General features: G+C 47.8%; 8 protein-coding genes across 8 annotated transcripts; 3 read left to right on the top strand and 5 right to left on the bottom strand.

Moving 5' to 3' along the window:
* Positions 1-447: 447 nt before the first annotated feature.
* Positions 448-651, bottom strand: PHATRDRAFT_11888 (predicted protein; the record flags this gene model as incomplete). The annotated part of the gene is made up of 1 exon (XM_002179259.1): positions 448-651. A coding segment is annotated over one exon (204 nt), but the record flags the coding sequence as incomplete, so codon positions are not given.
* Positions 652-1,632: 981 nt separating this feature from the next.
* PHATRDRAFT_45308 (ribokinase) lies at positions 1,633-3,762 on the top strand (the record flags this gene model as incomplete). Its single annotated transcript, XM_002179473.1, has 1 exon — positions 1,633-3,762. The coding sequence occupies one exon, from the start codon at positions 1,633-1,635 to the stop codon at positions 3,760-3,762; it is 2,130 nt and encodes a 709-aa protein (XP_002179509.1).
* Positions 3,763-3,883: 121 nt separating this feature from the next.
* Positions 3,884-4,353, bottom strand: PHATRDRAFT_45307 (predicted protein; the record flags this gene model as incomplete). The annotated part of the gene is made up of 1 exon (XM_002179258.1): positions 3,884-4,353. Exon 1 carries the CDS (start codon positions 4,331-4,333, stop codon positions 3,884-3,886), a length of 450 nt encoding a protein of 149 aa, XP_002179294.1. The 5' UTR covers positions 4,334-4,353.
* A 517-nt stretch (positions 4,354-4,870) lies between these two features.
* PHATRDRAFT_34978 (predicted protein) lies at positions 4,871-5,761 on the bottom strand (the record flags this gene model as incomplete). Its single annotated transcript, XM_002179257.1, has 1 exon — positions 4,871-5,761. The coding sequence occupies one exon, from the start codon at positions 5,759-5,761 to the stop codon at positions 4,871-4,873; it is 891 nt and encodes a 296-aa protein (XP_002179293.1).
* Positions 5,762-8,104: 2,343 nt separating this feature from the next.
* PHATRDRAFT_45306 (predicted protein) lies at positions 8,105-10,306 on the bottom strand (the record flags this gene model as incomplete). The annotated part of the gene is made up of 1 exon (XM_002179256.1): positions 8,105-10,306. Exon 1 carries the CDS (start codon positions 10,229-10,231, stop codon positions 8,105-8,107), a length of 2,127 nt encoding a protein of 708 aa, XP_002179292.1. The 5' UTR covers positions 10,232-10,306.
* A 540-nt stretch (positions 10,307-10,846) lies between these two features.
* PHATRDRAFT_34976 (predicted protein) lies at positions 10,847-11,593 on the top strand (the record flags this gene model as incomplete). The annotated part of the gene is made up of 1 exon (XM_002179472.1): positions 10,847-11,593. One exon carries the CDS (start codon positions 10,847-10,849, stop codon positions 11,591-11,593), a length of 747 nt encoding a protein of 248 aa, XP_002179508.1.
* A 206-nt stretch (positions 11,594-11,799) lies between these two features.
* PHATRDRAFT_34975 (predicted protein) lies at positions 11,800-12,192 on the bottom strand (the record flags this gene model as incomplete). The annotated part of the gene is made up of 1 exon (XM_002179255.1): positions 11,800-12,192. The coding sequence occupies one exon, from the start codon at positions 12,190-12,192 to the stop codon at positions 11,800-11,802; it is 393 nt and encodes a 130-aa protein (XP_002179291.1).
* A 2,176-nt stretch (positions 12,193-14,368) lies between these two features.
* Positions 14,369-15,352, top strand: PHATRDRAFT_34974 (predicted protein; the record flags this gene model as incomplete). Its single annotated transcript, XM_002179471.1, has 1 exon — positions 14,369-15,352. One exon carries the CDS (start codon positions 14,369-14,371, stop codon positions 15,350-15,352), a length of 984 nt encoding a protein of 327 aa, XP_002179507.1.
* Between the last annotated feature and the right edge of the window lie 7 nt (positions 15,353-15,359).

The following is a 15,359-nucleotide window of genomic DNA, read 5'->3' as shown; positions in this document are numbered from 1 at the left end:
CCACATAACCGTTGGCATGACAGTTGACGTCTCTCGTATTGGAGCTCCGGTCAACTGCATAGGTTCATGCGATAATCGTGGACGGGAAATCCCCATAGCGGCATGACCTCGACTGGGAGGGACCATCATTCGACTGTTGGCAGCGACGGAGTCGTCGTTCCAGATGTTTGGAGCTTGCGGTAAATGAAGCGTCGAATTTTCCACGGCCATCATAGCATGATGCCCGTATTGTGATGCGTCATCTGTCATTTCAGATGATTCGGATGTCTCGAACCATTCTAGAGGGTATTCGTCGAGTAAGCTACTAGTTGAACGCTCAGGTGTCGGAGCAAAATACAACGGTTCAAAATTTTCTTGAAATGAGCTATGCCGTCCTGGTAAGTTTCCCTCTACCACTTGTTGCTTCTTTTCCTTTTGTTTTGTACGCCATTGGGCGACGGCAACATGATATTGCTGCTTGTTGACGGTCGCCTTTTCCTCGTAAGGAGCCTTAGCGTCGACGTCCAAACTCCGCCATTTAGCGGCTATCGTTTTAGCCATGTTTTCAAATCCAACCCCAGCTTTGTCGGAATTAATGAGACGGTTTCGCTCTTCTTGGAAGAACAAGTTGTACGCACTTAACGGACGTTTAGGCATGTCTTTTGGCTTTTTCCAAGGCACAGCAGGCGATTTGCGTTTCTTTTTCGTTGGAGGAGACGCGGGTACGGTTGAAGTTTGCTTCAACGGGGTCAACGACCCTGAGGATGAAGTTGACGTCGACCGTTGCGGCATGGTCGCATTCGCTGCAAACGCTTTGTCGGATGCTTCGTTACTGTTATGGACTACTGCCAAGGTATTTATTGATGGTGGCATAGGAACTGCTGACGACTCTTCCTCATCAAAACCTGGATGGAATTCATCGACCATTCCGTGAACACTGGTTTAGATACTTTCTTTCCAAAGTGTCAGCGCACAGCTCAAGCAGTTGACCTGGTTGACAATAAAATTTTTACAAGCGGCGTTTGCCGGTCGAATCGGTAATTTTCGTACGGCGATAACCTGCACAGCAGTACCGTTTAGTTCCAAAAGGACGAAGCGGACTGTGAATTTGATTCTCTCACGCAAGAATGAGCACGCCCTGGACGTATTCCGTACCAGCGTATTAGCTTTCGCCGAAGCTCCGTTGAGGTTGGCCTTAATTAGAGATATCGTGGAGGTGCCGAGAACGGAATTGACTCGACTCGCGTTTTCATACAGTGAAAGGTCACTTTCTAAATACCCCTTTTGTCGAGTCTCATCAAATTAGGCTTGTTCAACGGAAACCAACGGACGGGCCTATATATTGCGATTGAGATTTATGATCAGGTGAAATGCAGACAAACAGACGGGGTTTGCGACATTTTTGCAGGGAGAGTGAAGGCCAGACGTTGAAATCGGAACCTAATACAAATAATCCCCGTCGAAGGCTTCGTTTGCAATCATAAGGAATGTCAAACTGGGCTGTGACGGAACTAAATTCTGTGCCCCGAACTAGGTAGCTTGGGACGGCATAGATAACCAACAGGAAGCTCTCCTTTCTCGCCTTTGCCAGTCCCTCGCCATCGCTGCATCATTCACTGTCAGATCGTTGTACACTGGTTCACAGTCAGCAACATGCTTGTGTTACGGACAGAAGCTTTGTTGGCTTTATTTTCGACTCTTCTTCTCACCTCGGTTTGCGTCGATGCATCCGGGAGTAGGCCTCATCGGATTGTTGTTATTGGTTCCATCAACGCTGATACCTTCCTTCCCGTCGATCGAATACCAATTGAAGGTGAAAATTTGACGCTTTTACCGGGAAAGCTCCCGGTCGTAGACGTCCCCGGTGGCAAAGGCTGTACGCAGGCCGTTGCGGCTTCTAAGTTGCTAGCACCGGTGGGAGGAAGTGTTTCTTTCGTCGGACAATTTGGCAACGACGTGGCTGCCCAAATTCTGCAACAATCACTCGTTGACGCTCATGTCGACGTCACATTTTGTTCGCATCATGAAAATATACCCAGCGGTCGAGGCTACGTGTTTCACACGACATCGGGTCAAGTTAGTGCCGTTGTCTCGGGTGGGAGTAACGAGCTGGGATGGCTTGAATGGGAGCACGCTTGGGAAATATACAATAAAGATAGAAACCAGATTCTGCTTCAGGGAAAAATCGACAAGCTCTTGCAAGACTGTCGTTTAGTCATGCTTCAGTGCGAAGTTCCGGAATACGTCAATCGATTAGTTGCTCGGTGTGCGGCGCAGCGTGGGAATATTCTCGTGGTGCAAGATGTTGGCGGTGAAGACCGGGGAATGAACGAAGAGCACCTCCGGCACTGCGACTATCTCATGCCGAATGAAAGCGAATTGCGGCGTCTAGTGCGATCGTTTGGTGGCCCCGAGAACGACTCTGACATTGAAACGATGGCGAAATTTCTCCAGGCCCGGGGTGCTCGGAATATTTTGGTGACGCAAGGAAGCAAAGGATCTACTCTAGTAGCAGACGATGGTACTGTAATTCACCAGCCCGCCATTACAATAGAAGAGGTGCTTGATGAAACGGGCGCCGGCGACTGCTACCGTGCAGCCTTTTGTACAGCCTTGTGCGAAGACAAATCTCTACAGCAATGTATGGAGTGGGCAACGGCTGCCGGGGCCTGTTCGGTAGAACGCTTAGGAGCTGTACCCAGTACACCAACTCGCGGCCAAGTAGAGGATCGCGTCCATACGAACTGGGTGGAGCGAAGCGTTCTTGATATTCCAAGGGGAGATGGTCTTGGCTTTCGAGGAGGGGCCAAGTCCTTTCCATTTTTGATTGGATCCCGACTCAACTCCATGAAGGATCGACCGGAATTGTGGGACGGTGCTTTGGATGATCCTCGAGAGTATGTCAGACGCCAGTCAACAATCAAAGGACTTACTTGTGTGGACTTCAACTTTCCACAGCACTTTCACACGTGGTCGAACGAAGAAGCGGCGAAGTCCCTCGAGATGGCTGGATTGCGAGCTGGAGCAGTATGTCTTCGGTATCCGAGCAAGTTTGCCCGAGGAGCCATGAACAATCCAGATTATGAACTGAGGCAAGAAGCTATTGAGCTTACCAAGCACGCCGCACAAATGGCGAGGGATCTTGGCGCAAAAGAAGTGGTTATATGGAGTGCTTACGATGGATACGACTATCCCTTTCAAGTCGATTACGATGAAAAATGGGACGAGCTAGTGGGCGCCTTTCGAGAGTGTTGTGATGCCTACCCCGATATTCGGTTTTCTGTGGAGTACAAACCTACGGATGAGAACACCAGGTTTTTCACGATACCGAGCACGGGAGCGGCTTTGCTAATGGTGAACGAAGTAGACCGCCAAAACTTTGGCCTTACCCTGGACGTCGGGCACATGCTGATGTCTGGTGAAAATCCTGGACAGTCAATTGCCATGGTGGGACGTGCAGGAAAACTGTTTGGCGTGCAGCTCAACGACGGCTTTACCCGCTTGGCTGCGGAGGACGGTCTTATGTTTGGATCCGTGCACCCCAGCATGGCGTTAGAGATCATGTACCAGCTGCGGCGAACGAAATTTGATGGACACTTTTATTTTGACACTTTTCCCCAGAGATCAGATCCTGTACGCGAGGCAGAGTACAATATTCGAAGGGTGAAAGCATTCTGGTATGCTGCCTCTTCCATGGATGCAGACCGACTGAAACGCGTTATGGACGAACATGATGCAATTGGAGCCTTAGAACTTGTAGATGACTCATTGAGAAGAATATAATAGGACAAACGATTCAGCAACCCCAGCATTGAGAGTTATCCATTTTGTATTGTTCATTGATACCTTATTTAACACAAAACCCAGGACACTTTTCACAAAAGCATAGAGGCCTCGTTGACAATCATGCTGCTACGTCGATTGAACTTCCGAGCTCCAAGAAAGCTACAACCGCCGCATGCGATGCGTATCCCGGGCGCGCCAACAGTTCCTGCAGAAAATCAGACAACTCCTCCATACGTATTTTAGCAAAGTCTTCATCTTGTCGCTGGAAAGGACACGTCCCTGGAGGCAACTTTATCATAGCGGCGCCCGGAACTTGTGGCTCAGTAGGAGGGTTTTCTTGAATCGCTTCGAATAACCACTTAAAATGGGAATACCTTCGTAGCAGAATTCTTCTATTGTGTTCGCAGTAGACAACAACACGGTAATAGTATGCCGGTCCCGATTTTCCGGCAAGTTTTCTCGGGATGTTTTGTGGCGGTTTTATAAAGTGTTGCTTGCCTTCAACTTTCACGGTATAGAAAGCTGAATCATATCGTGGGGACCAGTGGTCGTTTGGGAGGTACATCATCTCAAGAAAGAAAGCCGCAGCTATCCCTCGTCCACGGCGGCTTCCCCCACTGTGCAATGCCCCGCCTTTTTGTAAATTTCAGAAAATTCGCCCGGTAACTTTAAGAGCTACTAACTGTAACTGTAAACAGTTTAAAAAAAAGAAGAATCGGGATTTGGAAGGCAGTGGGAATCGACCACTTTGACAGTGAGCCAGTTATGTTCATATTCGTTTGACTTACTGTTAATAACATTTTCTTACATTAGCTTTTACATCTGTACACCTCCTGCATGTTGCGCCCCCCGCCTCAAACGATAATGCTACGATGTCTCGCGTAAGTTTCTATTTGAATCGGTCATCGCAAGGTCCCGCAATATAAATTGCTGTTTCCTAGCCCAATTCGATCGCATGGACGTTAGTTTGCTCGGCAGCTATCCTGACGCCAGCAGTTGACGTTTCTTTTTCCAGCTTGACGTTGCGTCTTTCAAAATGTTTACAATTGCAACATCTGGCTTTCTTGTAGAAGAATTTCATACAGAGTAGTCTATTTCCTGTTCTCTACACTTCCGATTCAACGACGACAGTGTCCGCAATCGGGACGGCCGTCCACTTCCCAACAATATGGAATTCTTCGCCAAACATCTTCTTCCGTTTGACCGCAATCGACCCTGGTGCTATTGCCAGCTTATCCATCGTCCCTGGCCAGAACCCCACAGGGAGCTCTCGAGGATTCCGCGGTAACTTACGCTCTGCCTCGCGCAAATCTCGAACCCGATCGTCTCTTTCCTTGACCAGTCCCGCCATGTCGATTGACGCCAAAGCTGTGTCAATGGGGTTTGTACCATCGAGACGCCGATCGCCCGATTCATGTGATAGCTGCGAATCCAAACGTTGCTGGGCCGTCTGAGCGGCAGCTTCAATCGGTTTTATTTTTCGATAGCCAATTGCTAGGTCTGGCTCTCGCCAGCACGGTGCCATGAAATAGAGTCGTCCTACGGCCAAGGTCACATCGTTGCGGACTGCTGCTAGACCTTCGTCCAGTTCGGGTGACTGTTCAAAATCCAACCACAGGCGTAAGGTTCCCGCGTTTCCTTTTTGCTTTGGCAGCTGAAGCTTCCAGCCGCCTTCGTCGGGGATTTCCACGTATTGCATGCCTTGGGACGTTACGTAGGTAGGATCTTCCACAACACAAAGACGCAAGGCATTGCTGCCCATAAATTCGGATTCCTGATCCTTTTGAGTGGCGTACCCAGATTCCACCGAAATCTCAACATTAAACGGCAGACGACTTCCCGAAGCAGCCCACTCTTCCGGCATCCAGGTTCCTGCCTCACGTCCAATATTCACTTGAATGCACCATTCCGATGCGGCCCAAGGACTTCTTCCTGAGCTCGAAAACGCCGACGCCATGACGGCAAGGGAGGTTGTTACCAACAGGCGGGGGAACATTATCAAGAAGAATGCACTCGATAACGAAAATAAATATGATGCTATTTCTGCTATAATAGCAAAAGAGAGCGAAAGAGAATGCGGAGACTACGGTACACTGTGCTATCGATCACACAACTCGTGTCTTGCAGACGCCATGGTCAACGAACGTCGAATTGTTATGATGTCGCGAATCGCCAGGCCGAAAACCGAGACCGCTCTCCATATAACGCACCCGGATGTCAGATCTTCTCGTACACGATATTCATCGACTCGTAGTCATCAACCGTGAAAAACAGATGTTCTCGACAAAAAGAAACTCCTTGATCATGAGGGTGAGCACTGCCTCATTTTCTGACCCCTTGTTCGACGAAAGCCAGCGTCTTTGTTTGGCTCCTCCATTATATTGTGTTGAGCACGTGGAGCGATGTGTGCATGTAGGCCTTTGTCCCACGTGAGCTTACCAAAATACGACGCAATCGCTGGTCTGTTCTTTGTGCAACCAAAATGTGTGATTAGGAGCTCCAACAAGAAATGACTTTGCGCAACACCAACGCTGCTACGGACTTTATTCGAACATCTCTTAAAACCTTTTGCGTCTATACAATTTCATGTGGATCGCACTGGTGAGGATGATTCGAATACGTGGGTTTTCCGGTACCCCTTGGTGAAAACAGACGTTCCATGAAACGTCGATGCACAAAATTGTGCCATCATCGAAAATGGCGGATACGAGCGAACATCTACCGGCTAGAATCGCAACTACAAGCACAGTTGCTATGGACGTGTGTGGTGAGTACAACGGGATGTTACTTGGATATCCAGAGCGTTAGATTTTCCTCACCGTTCATATCTCCCAAGAGCGTCTAAACGATGACCAGGCCAATGACGAAGATATAGTTTTACTATGTATCGCATGTCTCCGTAGCAACCTCCGCATCCAAGACAAGTACAAGAGAGATATGAGCAGTGAATTGTGCATATCCTTGGCCAAGTTCCTCCAAAAAATGCGTGCTCAGCTCTCTCCGGTGTTCAAAGTCTGTGTGGCCACTTCGCCTGAATGTCTCGGGTCGGCCACACCGATGTCTCGACCGAATTCAAGTAGGGCGTTTGCCGTTGTCTCTTGGGATCTCGCGGTGCACCTTTGTTTGATTGCGTCCTATGACAGTATACTTGATGTTGAAGCAGCACCCAGAACCTCCCAAGCAATTTTTTTCACACTCAAAGGTATTTGTCATTTTCCATTGATGCTTCCGCATCAAGAGAATACATCACGTATCCGAATCTGTTTGTCTTCCGCAGTCAGTTCTGATAGCAGCCAGAACATGGAGGGTGGAGGAATTGGTGCATCTTGTTCGGGGAGTGATCCGGCTCAAATTCATAGGAATTTGACCCGGTTTGCACCTTTTTCCGACAGTCTACATCTTGTGCATATCCTATACCAGTTCTTTACCTTGGCATCAGGTTCGCATCTAGGATCAGCTTTTTCTTACTACAGACGGATACTGATCGCTACTAGCCGTTACTTGGCTCATCATGACCACAGCTTTCGGGGAAAGACCCTGGATGATACCGATCATTGCTGGATCATACTCCGTCGCTACACACTGTGTACCAAAGCTCCTTGGATGTAGCTGTGGCAGCTGTCGCTCACGCCACGGAAGGTGATGAACAAGCGCACTTCCAACTCACTACAATCGTCATTATGAGAGACTCACTAGCGAAAAAAAGCCTGCGACGAAGTCATCGAAGAAAGTTTATGCAAGCTTTGCATACGCTTGCGACAGGTCCTGCTTCGGAAGTTGTTTCCACAAAAACCGCAGAAGCATTTTTACAGTCAGCCAACGTGTATGGTGATTGCCCTAGTACCGTTTCGAATATTGTAGACTTCATCATCAGCCCTTATATCTCAGTCCGAAAACAAGCAATCGGGATTGTTCACGACATCAGCTTTTGGAATCGTAAAGCAGCCACGGCCATGCTCGAGGACACCCCGATCATTGGCATCTTCTGTCTCCAAATGAGACACGGATCAAGTGATGACTGCGCGGGTATACTGCAAGTTTGCAAGGAACTTGTGACTGACCCGGTCAACTGTCGCATTCTCGTCGCCAGTTCCGACTTTCTTGCCTGCATAATTGATCTTGTGACAACCCAGCCGATTATAAACCGCACTGCTCACATCAACGCCGTAGATGTCATTCTCATTCTTCTGTCGACCAACGGTTGTCTACGCTACTGCGTTGAGTACGCCAGCCTTCTCCCTTGGCTCATTGCATTTGCCAACCGGACATCCAACACGGAAGTAAAAAGAAAAGTCGTGAAATCTATAGTTAGTTTTTCAAACGCTGTTCTCGGGTAATTTTAAGGAATGTCTATTCGTTTACTTTCCTGTTGATTGGCAATAGCAGAGCCGTATGGAGTAAGTTTCATATTCCCGACACAAGCAGTCCCTAGTGCAATTTCATGAAAGTAAGGTGTTTCGCAGAATTCAACATCGTCTCGGTCGGACTGGTAACGCGCCGGGCGCAAGGAAAAGGGAACTGGCAGATGAATCAAAGAAGTGCGCGGCCTATTTCTGCACATGCACTGTGCTGGTTTCCAACCGTATACACGATCCGAGGCCCTGCCTTGCAGCCGGCTAGTGAACAATACGCCGAGTTCAAAATTGGCGTACGAGACAACTGTCTCACGGCTACCTAATTGAGTTAACGTTTCCCCCTGGGCGCCTCTTGATAGACAGGCACTGGTTAAGAGGAAATAAGAAAAAATCTCCTCGCTCTTCGGGAGACCATAATCTTGTCGCAGACGATAATCATTGCCTTGAAACAATCTACAGATGCTCTTGATGTGTGGCGGTAAGCATGATCTCTGCAAAGGGACACTCACTTCATACTGAGCCATTCGAGAAAGGCACGACAAGTCAATTTTGCTGAACGTGTCAGAAGACAAGAACAAGTATCCTTCGTTTTCTTTGAACAATACGAGCTCCTTCGTGTCGAACGCGTCGCCGATGCACACAACAGAGGCGGGCGAGCCCCGACCAGCGAAGCCGGTCCGATATGCCTTCATAAACCTTTCGGTCGGCCATAATATATCGAGTCGTGGAAAGACTTGGGCATCTCTTACTTTTGATACATCGCGATCTTCATGCCCAAGATAGCTGCGAACCACCTCCGTCATATTCGCCCTTGTCCATTCGCTTCCTAAGCTTGTCGGCTGCACAATGAGTCGATCGTCCTCTGATCGAAGGATGGGCGGGAGCCTGGGAGTGGGTCCTTGCGAGAGTCTTTTCATCACCGCGGAAACCCTCTGTCGTCCAAAGAGTTCAGATGGTGACGCAGTCTTACTCAGTCGATCCCCAGGAATGGTGGCCACCAGGTGAACTTGCGCTTTGGAAAAGTCAAAGTGTTTCGTCAGATCGCGTAAAGAATTCCAGCCAAGTTCTTGACGACAAAACCCCATAGGCGTGACGTGACCTTTTCTACAAGACAGAGTCTGCGCCTCGAGCATGTTGGTCAGGACTATTCCGAAATCGTCCTCCTCCTCCTTTAGTTTCCTTTCTCTTGATGATCGAGCAGCGGGAAAGCGCTGTAACCAAGAAGCATCTGTGGCACGTGGTTCCGTTAAATTCGAAGTCGACACGACCACCACAACATCCCCGGATCTCTCCAACAAAATCATGAACTTGGGATGGTGTACACCTCGTCTATATACTCGGTGTTCAATTAAAGACGGATTCAATGAGCAACCATCTTCCGCCAACCACGCTGTACGTGACCGAGGAATGTGTTGTGAAGGAATGAATGCATTCTGTACTTGTGTCCAGAATGCGCGTTCCGAGTACGACTTTTCTGCCGCATTGCGAGTTGATGAAAAGGTGGCTTTCGCAACCGGTGGCGGAGCCGGGCAGTTCTGAACAGCCTCATCCCGAGGGCTCTCTTCTTCATCCTGACTAGTAAACGAACTGTCGTCTTGTTCGTCTTTAGTTGGTATCTTATACTTTTTGGCTCCACCGTGAATCGGATCCGCAATCAATCCCTTTTTTCCGTGCAGAACTAACGTGGGGACGTTGGCGTGGGGACCGAGTAGTGTAGGAAACTCTTTGGCGAGCCAAGATGGTTGTACAGTATACGATACCAATATTGCGGCTTTCAAATTCAGTTGCGCTACGAGTCGCGAGCGATCGAACAAGGGCGGAGGGCATCGGGCTCCACACCGGCACGCATTCGTACAACTCGTCGCCGTCGCGTAGAGTCCCACTCCACCAGGCGACGCCGATGTCGCAATCCCGTCGTCGTAGATTGTTTTGTTCAAATAAAAGCGATCACTTAGAAATTCCACTCCATCAATCGCAATGCGAGGAACTTCCACTGGTGGAACATCTTCGAGGGATTGGCTATCGCGTCCGACCTTGGTTGCCTTGTCGGACAAGGGCTGTGCCCGGATCTTGTCCCACGGTCGCACCCGCTTGCTCCCGTTACTCGCCATTGACCAAGGTACGAAGCTCTCCGTAGGGACTCTGCTTCATCGGGGGACAACCAGTTAACAATCTACAGTGATGATTTGCGTGGCAGCTACCGCTAGTTTGCCAGTGAATAGGCAGGCCATTGTCGCAGTCAAAATCCGACGCACAGAGTGTCCTCCGTTGGCAGCAGATTTTGCGCCCTTACATTCTCGGCAACGACTGTGAGGGCTGACATGCGTAGTGTTATATTGGACAAGGATACTCGAGCGTCGGACAGGCATTCGGCATGGGAGACTTTCCTTATGCCGACATAGTAGAATATGGTACTGGGATATTCCGGATATCCGGATTCACATCGGACAAATTACAATTGTAAATATAATGTAGAAAATCAATTCTAGTATCGGCATCATCTGTTCCGAGGATCTGGAGATGTCTAAACAACAAAACACCCGGATATCCGCCGAGAATATCATGCGGGGTCTCACCTTCAAAGTACGTGCAGCTGCAACGACTAGTAGAGACACTATCGTACGTAATTGTCTACTCAACACCGATCCGGGATCGGAGGCGCACAATCAACAAACCTACTTATTCCCTTTCCTTTCGCAGAACAACTGCGGAGACCTTTCCTTTCAATGGTCCGTGTAATTGTGGTCACCAAGTGTGAAGACGTACCAACCAAGCCAGTTGATGACAAACCAATGCTCGTCTACTGGAATCTCCTAGGTCTCGTTCAGTTCAACCGTTTTGCATTAATCCAGGCTGACGTGGACTTTTGCGATGTGCGGATCGACGCCGATGAACCATCCTGCGCCAATTTTCGCAAGTGCTGGATGGATGCGAAAGCGGGGGCTCTCCAGGACGTTTTGGATTTTCCCAATCTTCCCTATTTCTTGGACGGTCACGGAGAGAACAAGATTGCGCTGACGCAATCCAACGCTATCCTTCGTCACATTGGCCGACGCTACAATCTCATGGGAAACCCTTGCAAAGAACATCTGGTGGACATGATTGTGGATGAACTTAGTGACGTGGAAAGTAACATTACTCGCCGAGCATACGCTCACGGAAAAGACGCCATTGCCAGCTGGTACGAGACGGATATTCCGGACGTGATGAAACGCTTTCTACCTATGATTGATAATAGCTTCCTTACGGGCGACCAGGTATCCATTGCGGACTGCAAGTTCTACTCATTTTTGTACAAGCTACAACTAATTGAAGACGAGATGGGGGGTCCCAAGACAGCCGACATCATGAACGACACCGTGCGCGCGTATATGCAGCGTTTTGAGGCGCTACCTCGCATCAAGGCTTACATGGCAAGCCCTGACTATCAAAAAGGTCCCTTGAACAATCGACACGCCAAGTGGGGTGGCTAATTTAACAAATAATAGGAACATAGAATGTTTCTGCAATTCTTCCGGTTACATTATTGTACAGCCTTTCTCCAGAGATTCTATTTCTTCAGACGTGAGCTCCGGCCATTCCGAAATTTCTTCGTCCCATTTGTCTAGCCGTCCGCATACTGGATATTTGGCCCCAAAATAATCCGCCCAGCCTTTAGCATCGTCTTTCCATTTTTGCTTCATTTGCACAAAGCGATCCAGCCATCTAGTGAAGCAACGGAGGATTGTTGCAAGAGTGTTAGTTGTGCACAATCTTTCAAACGAAAATGAGCCTCTCTTACGGATGTCACTGAAATATCAATTTTGACTTCCTCGACGTACTCTTCTTGTGTCTTGTGCATCGACAGCGCCAACGTCACATCGTGCCCTGCATACTCCTTATACGCCCCGTCAGATCCGTAGGAATTTTCCGACGAGGTTACATCGTACACTGTCCCAAACAAGCTAACGAGTCGGCGATCGGGATTGTCGCAGTGATACTGGTTGAGCGTTTCGAGCGAAATGGTTTCTAGTTGGTCGACTTCGGGAAGCTCTTGCTTACCCTTGATCAAGGATGCTGGATTGGGAATCATGTTTCTGGGATTGCACGATGTTGCTTTTGCTCTCGACGGTGGTAAAAGCATTGATTGCCGACTATGACTATGATTCGGCATTTGTGTTAACAGTAATTGTGTTTCTAGCACATGAGACATTTCGGCATGTCATCAGATGTCGCAGATAATGCGCTGCATCAGGTGTGTAATCTATTGCTACTATTGCTTATCAAAGCAACTATGGCAGCCATTTATAGGTTTTAGTAACATGTAAAGGACAACTGCTCTAATAAAGACTACAGGCGCTACTTCCTACTTCTGATAGGGAATCACTGGAGAAGAGCATATTGCAAGGCATAAAATTTGTTCATTCTTTATGAGTAACAGATCTCGCAGTTTCATGTAGCTAATGAATCTTGTTAGTTTGACAGATTAAAAAGCAGCTGCGTTTGTTGAGGCTGACACGACCATCTGTAATACCATTGCTTTATTGGGGACCTGCCTGTTTTCACCCATGTGGTAGGAGATGAGGTTGGAATGCTGCAAAAGTGCCACAAGCTGAAGCATGTGGCTGAGGACCTTAGCAATGGTACAGAAATTGGTCCCAAAATCATGATGAAAGACATCAAGACAAACATCATAGCAAGCTCAATGTGCTTTGATGAAGCAACTCTGGCTGGGACCCTTGTCAACTTTTCCAAGAGATTCAGCCTGAAACTTGAGAAATAATGGTACGGATTGCACATATGACACAAAAAAACAACAATTTCTTGACAAGATTGTTGACAAAGTTCACAATATGGCAGTTACTACAAGATTCAACTGCCAATGTCAAAAAAATTATGTGCAGCACATCCTAATGGAAGCATCTACCTTGTCAACAAAGGTACTTCAAGTCAAGCAAAGGCAGCAAGACTATTGGCAGAACTTTGACAAACAAACAAAGGCTTTCATTTTAAAATGACAAGCCAAGCTGGAGAACTTGGAAGCTCACTGGCTAAGTCCTTGAAGGATAGGATGGATCTTGCATCCATTCCATTTGTCAACAGCTGGTTGCTACACTTCCTGAGCAAGCTCTATGGGCCAAACCATTTGGAACCTGCCAACAGTTTATTTTGATGAAGATTCTCCTGGCAATAATAAACAGTAAGCCTTGTCTTTTGTATAAGATGGCACCCATGAGTTTTTTTAGTTAAGCAAGCAGGAGAACTAGCCCTAACAGGAATGCATTGCATCATGGATCAGCCACCACAAAACATACGTCAATATGTGTTGGAATACATGTTTGTTCCCAGTAGAATATCTGTATCTACTGCCTAACCTAGATGTAACAGTTTGGTTTGCTATCTTGTTCTAAGTTGGGAGTTGCTTCACATTCCATTTCTATGTTCCTTTCAGTATTGAGATGCTGGTCTTTTGAATACCAGTCATTCAATTGTAGCATCCATTGCACTTGTTATTTATCCAGTCACATAACCTTTCACTGGGTTGCTTGACATCTGTTTGGGTAAGTTCTGCTTATGCTTTGTTGGTGACTTTGGCTGTAAGAGTCTTCTCCATCAGTCATTGAAGTAGTTCCAGCTTAAGACTTATGAATGTTGGAGGCCTACTTGCAGGATCTCACATGGGCTTGTCTGCCATTGTACCACTCTTGTTCATAAATATTTATATTGTATTCTTTGCAGCCAAGAAAATGCAGCCAAAGTGCAGCACTGCTACAAGGCAAGCAATGATCCTGGACTCAAGACTTGCTGTGAGCTTGTGTCAGAACAACTACTTTTTTGAGAATAGTCCTTTGATCAAACATACTTTGGACAGCCTAACTTACTATAAACTGAAACAGTTGCTTTCATCTAATGCAGTAAAATATGCAAATTTTTATCAAGATGTCTGCTCATTGGCCGAAAACCAACGTGACGTCCTCTCGATCACATTGACTTACAGTGTAAATTTCGACGAAGTTGACTGTGAATTATTAACGGTGAAAAAGGCCGATTTTGGTTGATTTCCGTTTTGACGTTGACGACGACACTCGCCATCCGTTTTCTTACCGTACACCCGACTAGAGCTAGTGCAGATACTCGAGGACAGCTAAGCAAAGATGCACATATATCAATTTGCCTCAAGTCTAGCGCTGTTTGTGTTGTCAAGAGACCGTCATTCACAGACAAATGGAGGATTGTCTTCAAGCTCTACTTTGCCTGCAAGCGATACGATGACAGCAGCTGCTAGGTATGCAGCTCTTCTACAGTGGCTTCGGTCCAACGACGCAGATATCTCACCAAAGATAGATTTGCAACCGTCGTCTCGTGGCGGAGGATACGGTGCCTTTTTAACGGAGGATGCGGTAGAGGGTGAGCTTCTCTTTACGATTCCCCGGAAGACATGCATCACGTTGGCGGACTCTATCGAAGATGATGCTTGCGGTGAAGGCTTTAAGGCTCTAATTGAAACGGCCGGCCCTGGAGGAAATACAGTGGTAATGGCAGGGTTCATGGCGAGGGAGCGCATCCGGTCGCTGGAAAGCCAAAAACCAGGAAGTATCGTTGACGATAGTTCGTTCGGTCCGTATTTGGCAACATTGCCTTGGGAGCGAGGTATGAACAATCAAGAGCATGTTCTGTACTGGGATAACAAAGATATTGAAAAGTATTTGAAAGGGTCTATGTGCTACGGTGAAGCACTTGATCTACGAAAAGAAGTGGACGTTGCCATTCGGGTTCTCAACACTATCGTAGGCAAGTCAATCCGTGAGTTTCGCGGCGACTATCTCGACAGCGGCTTCCAATGGCCTTGGGAAAAGGCCGCCCAAGCTTCCGAGGAAAAACTGAAAGGACCGCCAGAAGGTCTAGCCGAAGCTGTCAAAGGTGCGTTTGTTTGCATGCTTACGCGGGCTTTTGAAGACGGCGACGGGGATGAGGAGAAGCTTGTTCCCATGTTGGATATGTTGCAGCACAGCGACGAACCAAATATTTCTCACGCAATGCGCAAGTCGGACGGCGCCGTGGAAGTGCGGGCCCGACAGGATTTAACTGCGGGACAAGAACTCTTGAACCAATATCGGTCTGAGTTAGAGGAGACAATGCCCTACCACCGCTTTTTTACCCGTTTTGGTTTCGTCCCTGGTATTCAAGAAGAAATGACGAATCTGTTTGAAGACAAGTCCTCTATCTTTTTTGCGCAAAAGGCTGAGATATAACAAGTAG

The sequence above is a fragment of the Phaeodactylum tricornutum genome, chromosome 6, assembly GCF_000150955.2.
Source record: "Phaeodactylum tricornutum CCAP 1055/1 chromosome 6, whole genome shotgun sequence".
In the NCBI taxonomy this organism is placed as follows: Eukaryota; Bacillariophyta; class Bacillariophyceae; order Surirellales; family Neidiaceae; genus Phaeodactylum; species Phaeodactylum tricornutum.
This window is presented reverse-complemented; position numbering and strand designations above follow the sequence as displayed.